Here is an 18502-nt window from a genome sequence, read left to right as displayed (position 1 = left end):
TGTGGCACATGCGCAGTGGCCCAGGTTGTCTATTCCAGCAAACAACTATTGTTGCACATACGCAGTGGCCCAGGTTGTCTATTCCAGCAAACAACTATTGTTGCACATACGCAGTGGCCCAGGTTGTCTATTCCAGCAAACAACTATTGTGGCACATATGCAGTGGCCCAGGTTGTCTATTCCAGCAAACAACTATTGTGGCACATACGCAGTGGCCCAGGTTGTCTATTCCAGCAAACTATTGTGGCACATGCGCAGTGGCCCAGGTTGTCTATTCCAGCAAACAACTATTGTTGCACATGCGCAGTGGCCCAGGTTGTCTATTCCAGCAAACAACTATTGTGGCACATACGCAGTGGCCCAGGTTGTCTATTCCAGCAAACTATTGTGGCACATGCGCAGTGGCCCAGGTTGTCTATTCCAGCAAACAACTATTGTTGCACATGCGCAGTGGCCCAAGTTGTCTATTCCAGCAAACTATTGTGGCACATGCGCAGTGGCCCAGGTTGTCTATTCCAGCAAACAACTATTGTGGCACATATGCAGTGGCCCAGGTTGTCTATTCCAGCAAACAACTATTGTGGCACATACGCAGTGGCCCAGGTTGTCTATTCCAGCAAACTATTGTGGCACATGCGCAGTGGCCCAGGTTGTCTATTCCAGCAAACAACTATTGTTGCACATGCGCAGTGGCCCAAGTTGTCTATTCCAGCAAACAACTACTGTGGCACATGCGCAGTCGCCCAAGTTGTCAATTCCATCAAACAACGATTGTTGCACATACGCATTGGCCCAAGTTGTCAATTCCAGCAAACAACTATTCTGGCACATACGCAATGGCCCAAGTTGTGTATGCATCAAGAGGAAGGAAAAACACAAATTCACTTAAAAATTAAAAAAGCTGGAAAAAAATATTTGCTTTCCCCAACCCCCACAAACAGAAACTTAACAACAAATCAAACTTAACAACGTGCCCTGCGGTGGAGGACTACAGGGCGTGCCAAACAAAGGCGTTTTCGTATACACCCTCCGCATGTATACAGCCTCCAGGGCCGGGTATGAACCCGCCACCATGGGATGCAGCCGCACAACGCCTTAAGCCACTGCACCACCCCGAAGGGTGTTGATCAAGAGTTTGTGGCGCTTATATATCTGCTGGTACAGCAAAGCAGGGCTAAATGGAGATCGCTGGGATACGATACAGTTGGTTCAGAAAGAAAATTGGCCAGTACAGTTGGCACAACAAGTAACTATATCATAGTTTTAGTGTGGAATAAAAGAAGGTCCATAGATTTGCCGCAAAAGTAAACCATCCAGTTGGTTATGCCATAGAGGCTGTGCAGAAAAAAAGGTGGCCATTACAGTTGCCACAAGTGACTTTACCATACTGTTAATGTAGAATGGAAGTAGGTCCCTACAGTTGCCGCAATAAGTATACCATCCAGTTGGTCATGCCATAGAGTCGCTGCAGAAAAAAAGGTGGCCATTACAGTTGCCACAACAAGTAACTATATCATACGGTTAATGTAGAAGGAAAGTAGGCCCCTACAGTTGCCGCAACAACTATGCCATCCAGTTGGCCATACCATAGAGTTGGTGCAGAAAGATAGGTGGCCAATTACAGTGGCCACAAGTAACTATATCATACATATCATACTAACTATCACAAATATATCATCATCATCGTCAGCCTATATTTATGTCCACTGCAGGACGACGGCCTCTCCCTGTGATCTCCAATTGCCCCTGTCTTGAGCTAGCTGATTCCAACTTGTGCCTGCAAATTTTCTAACTTCATCACCCCACCTTGTTTTCTGCCATCCTTGACTGCGCTTCCCTTCTCTTGGTATCCGTTCTGTAACTCTAATGGTCCACCGGTTATCCATCCTACGCATTTCATGGCCTGCCCAACTCTACTTTTTCCTCTTAATGTCAACTAGAATATCAGCTATTCCCGTTTGCTCTGTGATTCACATCGCTCTCTTCCTGTCTCTTAACGTTAGGCTGAACATTTTTTGTTCCATCGCTCTTTGTGCGGTCCTTAACTTGTTCTCGAGATTCTTTGTTAAACTCCGAGTTTCTGCCCCATATGTTAGCACCGGTAGAATGCGATGACTCTACACTTTTCAACGACAGTGGTATGCTCCCAGTAAGGATTTGGTAATGCCTGCCGTATGCATTCCAATCCAATTTTATTCTACTGTAAATTTTTTTATCATGATCAGGGTCCCCTGTGAGTAATTGACCTAGATAAACGTGATCGATCCTTTAAAGACTCGTAGAGTCTGACTGACGATCCCGAATTCTTGTTTCCTTGCCAGGCTATTGAACATTATCCTTGTCTTCTGCGTATTAATCTTCAACCCCATTCTTTCAATAATTTGTTGTAACTCGCACCCATTGTTGCTGAATAGGACAATGTCATCTGCAAACCGAATGTTGCTGAGATATTCGCCGTTGATTCTTACTCCCAACCCTTCGCAGTCTTGGAGCTTGAATACTTCTTCTAAGCATGCAGTGTAGCATTTGAGAGATTGTGTCTCCTTGCCTGACCCCTTTGCTGATAGGTAACTTTCTATTTTTCTTGTGGAGAACCAAGGTGATATGTCATATCAAATATAGCGATGGTTTTGGTGTAGGTCTTATGGAAACCCGTTTCAAAGATTGCACTAATTTCACGCAAACTGTAAACTAAATTGTTGACTGTGTGCGCTTTAGATGCGATATCTGTTTGAGCTAGAGTTACGGGTTAATAAACTTCGTGTTTCTACTGTTTTAGAAGAGATTCATATTGTTGGGAATTCTTGTAAAAACATTCAATGGCCTGTGCAAAAATTTTACTTCCTACAGAATTAGCTTTTAACAGCGAAGCTGTTTAAGCTATCCGTAACTCCGTTAGTCGTCCGCGAGAATCTGCGCTGAGCTATGACGTCACCTCCGTTGTCTCGTAACCGACGGCGCAGGTGCGCGCTCGCGTCGCCCGACAATACACGGCTCCGCCGAGCTCCCGCCAGCTACGCGCTACTGCGCATACGCTCTGACGTCATCCCGGCGCGTATGCGCTCGCCGCCCGTACACTGTGCATAGCTTTCGCCCCACTTCCCCTACAACTTCGCCACCAGCTGCGCACTATTGCGCATGCGCCGCAAGTGAGACGTGACGTCACGGCCAACTGTGCATGCGCTCCTTCGTTCCGTATGAAAGACGGTGCGTGGCGGCGGCGCGCCAGACGTAGACATGGGGAGACCAAGGAAGGTTCGCACTGCCGAGGAAGAAGCCTCGTACCAAAAATCGCGGCGAGCTGCTAAGCGATACTGCCAGCGTCGACACCGATAGGACCCAGCACGGTTAGCCGAAGAAGCAGCTGCAAAACGAAGACGGCGAGCTGGAGACCCCGAGTACGTCCAGCGAGAGAATGCTAGAGATCGGGAGAGAAAGCGTCGGCTCTGAGAAGATCCCGACGTGAGAGAAGCCGAGAACGAACGATACCGATCAGCTCTGCTGTGTCTTGAGCCTTGCGCCACTAGTGCAAGCTACCCCGAATTTTTTTTATCTCAAATGCGCGCGCACGCACACGCACGCACATATACACAGGCACGCACGAATAGATTGGCCACACACACACAATACACGCACACGCACGCTGGCCTTACACGAGAAGCATTTGCGGCGTACAGGTAATCCGGTAAGGCTCTGCGCGGTCCCAAAGGAGGCCGGATAACCAGCTACCGGCAAAAGTACGCACTTCACGAAACATTCACTGCGTGAAATTTGGATACTTATTATGGCTGTTGATGTAAAAGTTTGAGATAGAGTTTATTGAAAGGGGAGTTTATTACGACGGATAGCAAACATCCAAATAAGACACAATTCGCTTCTTTCTGTGCAAATATAGGTTTCGCACGCAGAAGTTCTTACTAATCGCGCTAATAAATCGCTTGTCTTATATGTCGCATTTCTTGTCTGCTGCCCCGAATAAATACTCAAAGATACTCGGACCGTGGCTACACCCGTCACTGGCACAAAAAGCGTTGCGTGCATTAGTACAGTACTTGAAGTGCACCGGTTTAAGAGACCGCCTATAGTGTCCCTGTACATCGTCCCACGTGTACTCAGTGCTCATTCTCTCCCTATTTTTCTCTTTCTATCTCCCCTTTCCCTTACCCCTAGTGCAGGGTAGCAAACCGGATGCTCTTCTGGTTGACCTCCCTGCCTTTCCTCTCCTTGCTTCTCTCTCTTCAGGGAACACTTCTAAAAAATTTAAAGGCTGCCTGTGGAACATAGCACAATTCTAGTTCATGAGCTGGTCTACTCGAAGAGGCGGACATTCTTCTCCTTCTTCTTCATTATTATTATTTTTTAGATGCGACAAACTTCGTCGAATTCGATGAGGTGGTTGCCGAGAAAGAACAATGTCTTCTTTTCTGTGCATTTAGATAGGAGCCCCCGAGCTAAAGCTCCCTCTTAGGTAGCGTTAGCAAAGTGCTTTTGAAGCGAAATCTTCATTACGCCACCTCGGGCAACCGTCGGCGACTCAACAAAAATTATCGGGTTTTACGTGCCAAAACCAGTTCTGATTATGAGGCACGCCGTAGTGGGGGACTCCGGAAATTTCGACCACCTGGGGTTCTTTAACGTGCACCTAAGTCTAAGTACACGGGTGTTTTCGCATTTTGCCCCCATCGAAATGCGGCCGCCGTGGTCGGGATTCAATCCCGCGACCTCGTGCTCAGCAGCCCGACACCATAGCCACTGAGAAACCACGGCGGGTGGCGACTCAACAGTTTTCACCTTGAGTGCTATAGGTCAAACCAGAATAGAGCATTAAGGCGCGTTTATAGTCCATCAGCACGCGGGCGAGCGTCATGAGACGCCGCGCGCGTCGGAGCGCATTGGCCGCGCGTCTGGTTACGTTGGCGGCGCCAGTACGTCGAAGCATCGGTCGAACCATAGCCGCTGTTGTTCTCGCCAACGGGACATAACGTGTGCGTGCGTTCACGCTACGACGGACTATATTTAGGCCTTTACGGAGCCCTGAAAGGAGACATTTCCACCGTTGCCAGAGTGGAGTTGGGTCCGGCTGCGAGTTGCAACCAAGTCTCACTACTTTACTGATCACTGCAGTGTCTTCATAGGCATAAAAAATGATGAATAAGCGCTGTATTCATTGCAAACATGTCCGTTTATCATTGCGAGACCACACCTGGGCCACAGCTCGACAATGGGCCTAGCCAGGGCAGTGAAGCTTTCGCTATCAACCAGGGTTAACCAAAGCTAAACCATACCTATTTTTATAGATTCTAGCGCGAATACTTTTTAAACGGACAAAGGGACACGCAGAAGCGTCAACTTTGAACAGTATGTTTACTGGAAGCCGGATCACTATTTTATATATGCCATGCAACAACTCAGGCATGCGTAAACGGTGATGAATTCAGATACGGTATTTATTTGCTTGTTAAAGATAGTCAAGGCGTGCTAACACAATCTTGGCCTAGCTTCTCAATAGTTGCACTTTAAACTATCAGTCTCGTTATTTTGTCTTTATGCTTGCGCACAACGAAACGTCGCTGGAAGAGAGGCGAGCAACTACACGGACAGCAGTGTGCTGCTAACCGGCGAATCCCTACCTTTCTTTGCATTGCTACAGTGCTCTCTCAGCTATCGTTTAGACATCGCCCGGGTTGTGCGACCTAGTATCTGCCACACGATAGTGGTATCGGGTATACGACGCCTTCTTTGCAGGATACGAACCGTGTTCTATATGGTTGTCGTCACAGCCTACAACAATACATGTCGCACCAACAAGGTCAGAAGTAAATCCTTGCAAAGTGGTTTTGTTTGCCTAGATTGCGCATCTTCAAACAAAAGTCGCAAATGCTTGTGCGGATTGTATATCAAAACTTATATATACATGCCCGTGAGTAAATCTCCGTATTACTCCTAAAAGGGAACTGCGCAGCAATTTGGCGACAAAGAAGAAGAGAACCACAATAACCACAACGACTACGACGACAACCCTTCACTATACTGTGCTGCTTCCCTGTAACGATGAACTACGACGCCCAACTGGAAACGTTGCTCTTCTTTAAGGTTTCCGCAAGAATGCAGCGAGAAACATGCGGAATTACTGGGATGCATACGTAAACGATTCTGTAAGGCGTGTCACATTACGGACCAGGCCTCCCAGCACGTCTTACAGGACGTGCATCAGTGTTGCTCCGTTTGACTTCGAGCAAGCAGTAGCATGCCGGCTCGGCCTTCTTGAGCGAAAGCACGCGCTGACGCAAAGAGCCCGTTGCTGCGGCCTCGCCCGCTGCCGCTCGATGACGCCTCACTCCGGCGCTCATTAAAGCGATAGCAACGGTGGTCGTTCCCGGGGCTTCACTTATTTATGCCCAGGCGGCGAACGAAGAGCCCAGCCAGCATCTCGTTGCCATACGAGACCCAATTTCCCTGGCTCTATATAGAGTGTTGTAGCAATAACGCGAAGTAGCAACGAGAGATCAAAGCCATTGTTCTCATCCCATTGTCGGAGACACGTGTCAGCGTTTAGTACATCTATTAGCGCATCCATACGTGCCAGGTCCTGAATATTTAGCGCTAACGACCGGTCATTTCTGTAAGTCTATTTCTTTTTTCTTGTGCGTGGGCCGGAGTGTCCTCTCGCTTGTGCCCCTGCGGTTTCTGTATAGGAGAATTTGCTGAGACAAGGGGCCGTACGGTGAGGGTCAAGCTTAACCAGAGAGAGAGAAAATGTATGGAAAGACAAAGACGTTAACCAGAGGAGGTTAGTTCTGGTTGACTACCCAGTACGGGGAGAGGGGGGGGGCTACGGCGATGAGAAGAGAAAGAGAGCGTAAGGTGACAGAAAAAGAAAAGGCACAGGCTTGCGTGGCACAAGCAGCAGTCACAGCGTAAGCTGGTGGAGCGGCTCAAGAGTAGCTGCAATTTCGGCACCACGCACAACAGGGTCTTCGCGGCAAAGTCTCTTCGCCTCGTTTTGACGAGAACGATCTGAATTGTCCGCCCGGCGTCGACGGCGAGCTGCGGCTACTAATGCGCTCTGCACAGCAGTCTGCTGAGCCCGATCAAGCCTGGTTGTAGCCGCGCACGTAGCTCTACGATTCGCTTCTTCAGCAGCGATTCGTACCTTGCCAGGAGGCGCCATAACGTGTACCGAACAGGTATCCAGTACGTGGCGCACATCTCAAATCCCTTGACCCGTGGCCCCGTACGTTGTTGATGATGATCATGATTGTTTATTGGAATCTTCTAAACAGGCTGGTGACAAATAGTCACCTAGCCTGCTTGAGTGAACCAGGTCCAGTTACATGCAGCAGGCAATTGATATATGCAACTTACATGTCGGGCACGCTGCGTTTGCAGGCGCCTTACCTAGATGGCGCCGCCATACTGGCGGAGGCTCGGGTCGTCTGCGCCTGCCTAGGGAGCGCTTATAGGGCATTTTCTGCTGCCCGATAGCAAGCGCTTGCGTGGCTCAGTGGTAGAGTATCTGGCTCCCACGCAGCGGGCACACGCTCGATCCCGGCGGGAAGCGGGTACTTTTTTCGCATTTCCGGCGATAGCGGTTACGGTCACCAGCGGCGGCGGCGGACACCATCGCGAACCGAAACGACTATTGGAATGAACCCATAACAGCTTACGCTGTAAAAGAGAGAAATGCAAACAAAGTAAACAGCGCAATAGTAGGTGGTGTTCTTAGAGTATATCGTGTAGACCGATGAAAGTCTAGAACTTCCGCAGCGCAAAAAAAAAAAAGAATGAAAGGAAGGAAGAAACAGAAGAAAAGAAATTTCTGCAGATCCCAGCGCACATCTTTGAATCTATGGGAAGCGAAGCCTTCGTGAAGCGGATAACCAAGTGCGATAAATTTGCCCATTTAATTCCTGCTTCTTTGACGTAAAGGGAACTGACGCGCACATGCGCGCCCGTACTACGCAATGTGACACGCGCGGCCATTATTCAAACATCTAGTTGTCTTCTCTTGTATACTTCTATGCACATACTTCTATCATCATCGTCACACGATAGAAGTATACGTGCGAGTAGGACTTTTTTTTTCTTGGGTTTTTTCAAGTGAAAAAAAAATGTGCCATAGTGGTGAGAGCATCGAGCTGCTCTGCAGGAGGAATGGAGTTTCAATCCCACAAACGGTACGTAATTGCATTTTCCTTTTTTAAGTGAGAGCCATGAGAGCAGCAGCAGTCATGGTCAGGAAAATCTCGAAGGGTTCGCCAAGAAATGTTCGCTTTAATATAACATCCATGGAGTTCTTCTGGAAGCGTTGGGTAAGGACTCATTGTCCAGGCAGTGGACAATTAATTGTCCAGTCTGTCCAGCACTGTCCACATCTCTTGCATCTCGCAGGCACCATAGCCCGTGTCTACACCCCTCGCGGTGGCTTAGCGGCTATGGTGTTTGCGCTGCTAAGTACGAGGTCGCGGGATCGAATCCCGGCCGCGGTGGCCGCATTTCGATGGCGGCGAAATGCAAAAACGCCCACGTCGTCCCGTGCATTGGGGGCACGGTGAAGATCCCCTGGTGGTCGAAATTTATCCGGAAGTTCCCACTACGGCGTGCCTCATAATCATATCATGGTTTTTGGCACGTAAAACCACAGAATTTAATTAGTAGCCCGTGTCTATATAGTGTCCAAGCGGATAATTTGGTCGAGAAATGTACACGCCAAAGCAGCGATAAACTTAAGCATCACCGGGATGCATGGGGGCTCAAAGGGCTCGTAACCTGCAGCTTGAACTCACTGCCACTACCGCTAGGCGACGCTGGCGCAGACCGCTGCCAACCGCTCCACAACTCTAGAGATGTGCGATTCGCAGACCGCATTTTGTAAGGCTGCTTTATCACCGTTTATATTACTGCAACTGCAGGTTGAAAGGTTGAAACTTGGTTTACCATGTTCGTCCGCCCTTTCCGGTACACCGTCGTCGGTCCTCTGTTGTCGTGAGGTCGTTGCCCTGGGCCATCTTCCCAATCCGAGCGTATGCATTTTATACGCCACATGGCGTATAAAATGTATACAGGGTGCTTCAGCGAACAATTTCAAAATTTTTGAAGGTTGCCTGTGGCACATACAACAATTCTAGTTGATGAGATGGTCTACTCGAAGAGGCGGACATTACGTGCACACAAAATTGTTTTTCCTATTTGATTAATTAAGAAACATTCACTAATTCGGTTTTTAACAAATAACCGTATGGCCCATGTTCTTGAGAAGGTGGCTGCGTCCACTATTAGAGGTCGCTGCTAACGCAGCAATTAAGTTCGTAACTAAAGGAATAATTGAAGTCTGCTTATTTACATGATTGAATATTTCCGCAATATTTTTCTTAGACAGAATTCTAAAAAAATTTCGTCGAACCAGTCGGTAGATTAAACTTTCTGTTCTCGCTTTGTTTCCACTACACAAACAATTGCGCAAATTGACTCAGTGGTGGTATAGCCTCAGGCTTTTGTGATCGGGAACCATGCTCGACGTCCACCATCAGACATGTGATTTATTTTATATTTATAAACCAAAGAACGGTGATGCGTTTGCCTTTGGAAGCCCACGGTAAAACCACAACTGAAGCCGTGCAGAGAGATGTGTAGGGCCTCTTTTGAAGTCAGAGAAGCGCAGAGCAAAATTAGTTTTGAAGAAAGACTGATAAACACGGATCAGAATAACTGGGTGGCTAAAGTGCTCAAATATCTCTACTTGAAACGTGTGGACACAGAATGGAGGAAGAGGTCAAGAAAGTTGGCAACCAAGTACAGGGTAATTGAAAGTGCAAATAGTCAACCAGGAGTCATCAGAAGGAAAGTGAGAGAAACAGAGACAGTGAAGTGGATGCAAAGAATGCAAATAGACGAAAAACCATGGCGATTTGCAAGAAATAAATTAGAAGGGAAAATCTGTACGGTAACACTAAGGGCAGTGCCTTGCTATTTGAGGCTCCAGCTAGTTGCCTAGGGACCAAAACAAACGTCGAACCTCAACTATCACGTCGAACCTCAACTGGGAACCTCACATCTCCTCCATATGTGAGAGCGCCGAAGGCAAACTGTCCTTAAGAAGGAAGCGGCGCAATACTCCGCCACATGTCAAATTAAATGTCTAAAGAACACTTATTAAACCATCATTAGAATATGCTGATTTAATCTGGAGCCCTTATCAAAAACACCTAATTGATAAAGTAGAGCGCATACAGAAGCTGGCAGTCAGATTCATATATTCTGATTATTCAAGGCAATCTAGTGTCTCTGAACTATTATCGAAAGCAAATTTAGAACTACTTGCACAACGAAGAATAGTTTCAAAGTTTAAATTCATCTACCTTTTGTACCATGGCCACTTCAAAATTCCACGGTCACGTTACTTACGTGATCCGTTTTTACACTCATCAAGAACTAACCACAGTAAGGTAATTTCGCCAACCTCCAAGCCGTGTTAATACACATAAATATTCACTCTTTCCCTCTGCAATCTCTTATTGGAACGACTTACCTAACAGTGGTGTGTGTTGTAATACTGTGGAATCTTTTGTATTCAAAGTTAAAACCATTCATTTTTGTTCATGATTGTTGTTGCTTTACCTTTGTAACCACTCCTGCAAGGACCGTCAGAGCCTGCAGTAAAAAAATACCGTATCAAATATTCGGAACAAGATGAGGCATGCGCATGCTGCAGCAAAAAATCCGGAGGCCACTCAGCACATTCTAATCGAATGCGAAGAGATTCGACCAGTGAGGCCCGTAGGCAACGTACATCTTCCCGAAGAACTTGTATTTAAAGTGGACGGAAGCATCAAGTATTGGTGACAAAAAAATCAGCCTGGAAGCGATTGATACGACCGGATCCGTTACAGGCAGAGATAGCGGTATAAGGTAGATAAATAAGCTTTGAGGATAAAAAAAAAGATTAAGGAGATGTATACAAAAATGCTAGAATGAAAAACATGTACAGCATAAGTAAATAAATCAAGCAGGCTAGGTGACTAAGTGTCACGGCCCCCTTTCAAAAGGCATGCCAACAAATCATCATCATCTTCATCAAAATCATCAACGGGGGCGAGGATAAAGACAACCGTGATGACGACAACAGCGAGACCGGCACTGGGATAATGGTGGCACGATGAAACGACGGCACAGTGGACGTAAATGACAACCATGGTAAATACAACAGTGTGGACAGCACTATGACAATGGCGAGAAATACGACACCGACGACGACACCGACGACGACATAAGCGACAACGCGCCGTCGATACGGTAGTTTATGCCAAGAAATTGCTGCGGTAATGTACGCTGTGATGGTACCTGCGCCTTATGCTTGAAATCGCCTTGAGTGCGTTAGTCGACTGCCTGGTGTGTAACGGCAAATAACTTTTTAACCAAATGAAACATATGCATCGCCACATTGTCCCTGGTAGAGTGAAGTCGATTTAAAGTAGACATACGATCTACGACTGTTCTACTTTTACGCGAATGGAGATGCCCGCTCTATCTCAAATTTTATTCTCGCTCGAAGTGTTTGCTTCCTTCGTAATTTTTATTGTGACTGGTACTATTCTTTTTATTGCGTCTCCACCTGTACGAGCCTTCGCTGGCTGTTGTATATGTTGCCCTTTTGTTGTTAAAGCTTGCTATCGCCTGACTGCACTGCTAGACAGGTGGATCTGTCGGACAAAGTACCACAACATATTAGGATCACTGACGCACATCATCCACGACGTTTGGCTATTTCCCTTACGATCAGGGACGTCGTCCCCGCCAAACTATGGTTATGGTAACCGTGGTGCACCCAGCAATTTCGAAACACTCCGAGCTACTGCCATGTTCAACAATCATAATGCTTCGCTTTGAATGTCAGGCGTGATCTGTATCTCCACGTGGACCGTGGAAACGATGTCCTCAACCGCGACCTCTGATGACGTTTTGGTCGGGAGGTCGAAATGATCTGAATTTTGAAACAACACAACGCCGTTTCCTCTATATCCATTTTTTTTCTACTGTGCTAGCTGTAATGAACTCTCAAGCAGTCCGGTATTTTAGCATAAAAAGAAATTAAAAGAACAGAATAAAATGAAAGAAAGAAAGAACAATACAGAGAACGAAAACAATATTTCGGCTTGCTATGTCGGTACTAATCTTGGCGTACGACAATAGCAAGATCGAAGTGGAACAAAGGATAGTGCGTAAAATAAGGCAAAAAAAAAAAGAAATGATAAGCGTTGGATAGAAGCCGGACTGACCAGTCGACTTCGTGGCATCATCAATCGGCCATTGATCGACCTCTACATATATTCCGCGTACAAACAGACGCCACCTTGAAGCCGTTTCCGCCCAGGTCGATTCGCCCTGGTCGATGTCAGTACGCGGCCAGTTCGGTCTCCAAATGTCAGCGTCGACGACAGGGGCAATTCTGCCGCGTTAGGCCGCGAGAGGTCGCCTATAGTGTTTCCCCTTTGTGTCGCCTCTACCCTCATTACAGAATGACTCCCGTGCTCGTAAAAGTTGTCGTCCCTCGCGTAGCGAAAGCAAGTTTATTGTTTCCATCTTTCTTTTTTTCGTTCATTCTTTGTCTCAATTCAAGGCGTCCACGAATGGTGCCAAGGTCCCTCGACGTGTTTGTTTGCGAAGGTGTGATACAGAAACGGAAACACTATCGACGGAAACGGGCCGGGCTTTTCTATGAGCAAAAAGAAGAAAAAGAAATGAGGAGCAACCCGAAGCGAAACAAAGTCAAATGCCGTCTGACACGTGCTTGGTATCTAATGGATTTCCAAGAGCCTCTGAGAGAACTCTATTGACGCGAGGGCCACTTCAAATTGCAACATTTCTCTCGTACGTAGTCTCAAAAAGCGTTTCCTTCTATAGACCTGAACACGGCCACGGTCATGCCTAGACAGCAAGAGCAAATTGGCATTTGAAAAGCTTCATCTTAGCAAGCCCGAGAAAAAAAGCGAGATACCAGTGTGCCAACAAACCTCGCCTGATAAAAGATTTTACGATCACTGTATGTGTCGCTATTCATTGTCTTTCGCCCTTTAACATTGCGCTGTTATTCTTTTCCTGTTTTATCTTTAGAATAACAGAACAACGAAGATCTGATTTCTCTTTTCATGCTCTAGATCGCTGCTCATGTTTTGGAAAACAAGAAAAAAAATGTGGCAGGGTAGGCTTATCGTGAAATATATAATGGAGTCACTACGATAACACGGTGAAGCCTTCATAAATAGTTTATCGACACTCCTTGTAATGTGCCCAAAGCATAACCTTTGTAGAAAGATAAAGCTTTTCGTGAGCTAAATAAAGGTGTAAACGCTGTGCATTGACAAACTCAATGTTTTCAAACATAAATGCATAACAACGGGACAAGAACAGATACTGCAAATAGCCATTGATGGAGTGTTTAGGCACGGCCGTGTTTTAGGAGAGGTTAATGGGGTAGGGGGGCGAGGCTGGGTCACTCATAAAAATTTCAGTTCACTCAAATTATTGTTGTCGTTAATGTAAGTTTCTAAAAGCCTAATTGTACACAGCAATTGTGCTTTCTCGTGTACAGGTTATGAGTGACACCCAGGCTTGACGCGCTATAATATGTATCTAATTCTTCTATCTAATATTCGTTAAGATACTCGTACTTCGTAAACCTAAGTAACAACTTTGAGAACACGCATATAAAATGCTACAGAGCGTTGTTAAAACTGCGATATTCCTTTCAAATTCACAAATGTACTTCAATCCTGATCACGGGTTTCTTTGTTAGAGAACTTCGGCGTTTCACGTTTCTTTAAAACATTGTCTAGCTAGAACTCCGCCTTAAAAGGCACTAAAAGTGAATAATATTGCCACGTGGTGCAGCAGGGCGAGGGACTGAACAAGAGGAGAACGAGGTTCATCTTGGCGCCGCCCGTACAACAAGAAAACAAAAATATTAACTTCAAATTTTAAGATAATATAGTATGAAAATTGATACTAACGATTAGAATTCATTTAATATCTCATTCTTGAATAAGAAGATCCTATTTAAGTATTCTTCCCTTTTCTACCCACTGCCTCCCGATTCATGGCTAATACCCCGCAGTGGGTTGCTATACATATACACAACCATGCATAGAGACCTAACCTAACCTAACCAAACCAAACCGTCGACGCTTACGCTTAGTTAAGTGCTAGCGCCTGGACACTCACGCGGCGTGTACTTCGACAGGGTCTACGCGACAGTTAAGCTGCACTGTTACGTTTCCCGAATACCGAAAAAGCTTAGTGTCATCTTTAGCAGAGCCTTTGAGAGGTCACGAAAGGCATAAGTACAAATAAAAAATGATGGTGGCTCACCTAGAACTACCCCTCTAGAACATCACAGAATTTTACATTGCCTTCTCAGGGATATTTAACAGTTTATTGATAAACAAGTCTTAGTTTGCGTTATAAAAGAACCAAAGGATGAGCAAACTGAGGCATGGTAACTTTTTCCTGCATCCTATATGCGCCCCAAACAAGCGAAGCTGCTGTGAAATCTGTGACGTCACACGAAGTGGCGGCGCCGAGATTTGGGACTGAAATTCAAAACTTTGCTCGCCGTTCTTCCAGCTCAACCAACCTCTTTTCGACAAATCTACTAAAACGAGGTGTCAAATTAATACTTCGTCAAGTGGCACATTTAAGTATAAGGCCGATCGCTGTGGTATTTTGTGAATGAATTGCTCTTCTCTCTGCTAATTTATTTTTTTAAAAACGAAGACGTTTTATGGGTACATGTCATAATGTTTCCGCAAGGTAGAATTTGCATGGTTTCGATTATTCGCTTCTTAAATTGTTTCCCTACCGGGAATTTTGATACACATTTGTAACAACTTCCCACTTGTTTGATACGCAAGAAAAAAGTTATTGTTCGGCTAGGTAGTTTTCAGTTGCTAATGAGGAAAATTAGCGCAAGCAAGAACACAGCGCGCGTGGGCAGTCTTTCTCTATTCTTCCTGTTAGCGTTTTTTTTTTTGTGCGCAAATTTTTCCAATCAGCTCTGATACAGAAGGCTTGTCATGGCACTGTATGGCCTGAGAGGCCGTTTCTCCATGAACGTCAAATACCAACAGACTTGCTTACAAGTGATCAATAATTTGTAAGATTTCTTTCTCGTTTTTTGTTGTGTGTGTGTGTTTATGTGTGTGTGTGTGTCTTTAAGCACGTGCGTCTGTACGCTTTTACTGCGACAACAGTTTAGTGCTAGAAACTGGTTTTGCGCTGTCTATTCTGTTGCTCTGACGACAACAAACATTTTCTTTTTTGCAGCGAAGCTGTATATGGCTAGTTTCCAGCTGATCGATGTCTGCAGACCAAAAATCCCGAAGATCGTGCAATACCGGACCGACACGCGGCGGAGGTTCAAGCACCCTGCCAAATTGCTAAAATAACTTTAATCATCTCGTGTCCAAATACAACTTGTGTCACATATTAAGCTGATAGGAACTGGAACTGCACTTTTACCTGCGTCGGCCATGTATACGTTCGCAAAAATACACGTGTACGCCATCCCGCGTATTCAAACTAGTGCCTACCAATCTGAGCGTCTTCTGTCTCCTGACGTCATGCTCTACGTAGGCTCTTTCCTCAGTTCTGATCTGACTGTGAAATTGGTAGGCCGCGTGTTCTACGGTCTGAAGAAGAACAGCGTGCCTACCAAGAACGACGGCGTGAACAGAAACGGGAATGGGCGTGGCGACGCTCATTCCCGCTCATCCTCGGAGACCACCGAGGGTGAGCGAGCCGCGGATGCCAAGCGTGCTGCCTGACAGGACAGCGATGCGGGAAAAAAAATTACACCATCTTCCCGTAGGGGAACCCTGAGTAGTATGCGAAGCAGCCATGGGGTCGACTCAAGTTCCCATTAGTTTTCAGATCGGCCTGCCGCCGCTGCTATTTCGCGGCAGCGGCTCGAGCCCTCTTCGCGGCGCGGTCCACGGCGCTGACACTGGCGTTGACGCTGGCGCTGTCCGTGGCACTGATCGCGGCGTTGCGGGAGGAGAATGAGATGACGAAGTGAATGATGATGAATGGGCGAAGCACCGGGGGATCATTCGGGCAAAACGCCGGAAGCAATCTCCGGAAGCCGGAAGCGGAACCGGAAGCGGAATCGGAAGTGTACGCCGCACGGCGGAGGGAGGGAGTGACATGACATAGCCCCGAGCATAAGATGCATCGCATATAAAACGCGAACCGTCCATGTGGTGCCGATCCCGCAAGCTTGGAACGTTTCATCGGAGCGACGGTCAATCACCATATACACTGCTTTGCTGGTCATCCACCTTCACAGAATGGAATGGCACAGATTTTTTTTTTCGTTGTCGGGACATCTTGTCATCCCAAGCTTCACCATTCCTAATTGGGAATAAAAATAAAGCTTATCCGAAACCGCAACCACTGGGATTCGAATCCGCGCGTTGTGAAGAAATGCGCATTTGGGAGTCGAGTGCTCTAACCACTGAGATATCGCGCAACGACGGCGTTACGCATTCAGTGGAAAGTGTTGCGCTGCGCACAGACTCTGCGAGTAGTGGCATCTGTAAATGTGTTTCGGAGGCCAGAACGAGCAATACTGTAATGGACGAGGACTGCATTATGTGCAAAACAGAAATTCTTCTTGATAAGATGCTGGTGTTCTTGCGTGCGATTCTTCGTTGCCATGCCCGTCAAAAGAGCGAGCATCGGCGACACAAAGGAGACGTACATGACAATGATGATAAGCATCGAACAAGGTGCATACTCACAATAGAGGATGCGCCGAGAATAACGTACGGGGTTGGCCTTATGGAGTCCCCTGCAGCTTCGTGTTGCAATTCAGGTGGGTCACATGTGTTTCCTTTCATGTATTTCCTCTACCTAGCAGGCATCCCGCAGAAATGATTTGCCAGAATAAGGTAGTTGTTGGAAAACAATGTCGACAGCCCAGACAACGTCATTGCGAACCGCGACATCGTAGCGACAACCCCGCGTAGTTGACACTTTCGCTCGCAGTATTCACAATCGCCAAGTGACCTAAATAGTTGTACTCCAAATGTACAAAGAAAAATGAAATCGCTCGAATCTCGCAGTTGTCACTGCGCGTCACTTCGTGACATAAGTTGTAGTAGAAATTCTAACCTCAGAGGTGCCAGGCCGAGTCAGCGAGCGCCAAAGGCAGGAAATATTTAACACAGCAACTGCCTCCACACCTGTGGCCTAAATATTAGTTTACACAAAAAGGCGACTTCATATTTCAAAGTCATCTCAAGTGCTACGCTGCGGTCGCGTCGGACGGGTAGTTTGTATAACGTTATCCTACTCAGCGACGGAAACAAACAAATGTCACTCTTGTACACAAACCGGACAGAAATAAACATGATGCATCAACATTACGTGAATTAAATATATTTAGGTAGCAAAATATTTACCCGCCGCGGACAAAAAAGAAGGATCGGCCGAAGGCTTTCGTCAGGCAACGGCGCATAAAAGGTTCTTCAAAGCTATGCATTTTAGCTAAATAAATATAGCATACCTAGAACTGGGGAGTCTGAGAGTGCTAAAGTCTGTCCATGTACTATCGGCGTCAAATGAAACTTGAATAGAGGTGCGTGTGGTACAGCTTGCGCCGTCATCATTACTGCGCCGTCATCTTTTCGTCGCTTTCAAATAAATGACAATCAGAAAGAAAACGAAAATATCACAGTATAGGGGCAACATCATCACGCAGTGCAGTCAAAGCGGATGTGCGCTCCTGTCAATAGTGACGACTGGACGGCGCGTCCTATACCTTCTGGTAGGCGCTCCGCTGTTCGCGTTTCCTTTGACGCCGATAGTACGTAGTGCGAATTTCACGACACGCATTACTGTGTTATATAGAAAGAAAGTTGGGACACCACGAAAAAGAAAACATCAGAATTTATTTAGCCCAGACAATTTTTTCTGTACTATTAGGTAATTATAGTTACCTTTGAAATATTATCTAAAATATTTTTATCCTTACATTGAAATATATAAGTTGTTATAAAGCCGCATGCCCATTCCCTACTAACAAACCATCATATAAACGCTGGATCGTCCAGTTCCCCGCAGGGGTGAACGTAAATGATTCAGGAAGATACAGGCACTTCAAAACGGATCCGGCAGAAGGGAGTTCATGCACACTTCGGGCTCGGTCAGCCCGGTTACTGACTATATGCGCCATAAACGGGAAACATCATCATCAAATAAGATGTTGGTCGTCGCTGGGGGAGAATGCTGTTGTTGCATTGAATTAGTCCAGAGCCGAAGAAATGGCTCAAGTAGTCTGCTGTCCTTTTTAAATCATGCTTTTGGCTGTTCCAATTCAAAAGCTATTAAATGCACTCAACTAACGCAGCTTCCCTTGCAAGCACGAGCTATGGGACCACATTTTGTGCTAGCAACCATCAACGCGAAACAAGAAACTAAGGTACAACTCTGACATTTCGATTTTTTC

General features: G+C 46.3%; 1 protein-coding gene across 1 annotated transcript in view; it reads right to left on the bottom strand.

The window, feature by feature from the left end:
- The window catches only part of LOC119452730 (gamma-aminobutyric acid receptor subunit rho-3), a 53314-nt gene extending 40392 nt beyond the window's left edge, over positions 1–12922 (bottom strand). Inside the window, exons 1-2 of the mRNA XM_037714684.2 lie at positions 12903–12922; positions 12350–12445 (exon numbers count right to left, since the gene is read on the bottom strand). Of these exons, the coding sequence (XP_037570612.2) occupies positions 12350–12445; positions 12903–12922 (116 nt within the window). The remainder of the gene's footprint in view (positions 1–12349; positions 12446–12902) is intronic.
- Positions 12923–18502: the final 5580 nt, after the last annotated feature.

This window comes from Dermacentor silvarum, chromosome 5, assembly GCF_013339745.2.
Source record: "Dermacentor silvarum isolate Dsil-2018 chromosome 5, BIME_Dsil_1.4, whole genome shotgun sequence".
In the NCBI taxonomy this organism is placed as follows: Eukaryota; Metazoa; Arthropoda; class Arachnida; order Ixodida; family Ixodidae; genus Dermacentor; species Dermacentor silvarum.
The sequence above is the reverse complement of the archived record's forward strand: the minus strand, read 5'-3'. Positions and strand labels throughout refer to the sequence as shown.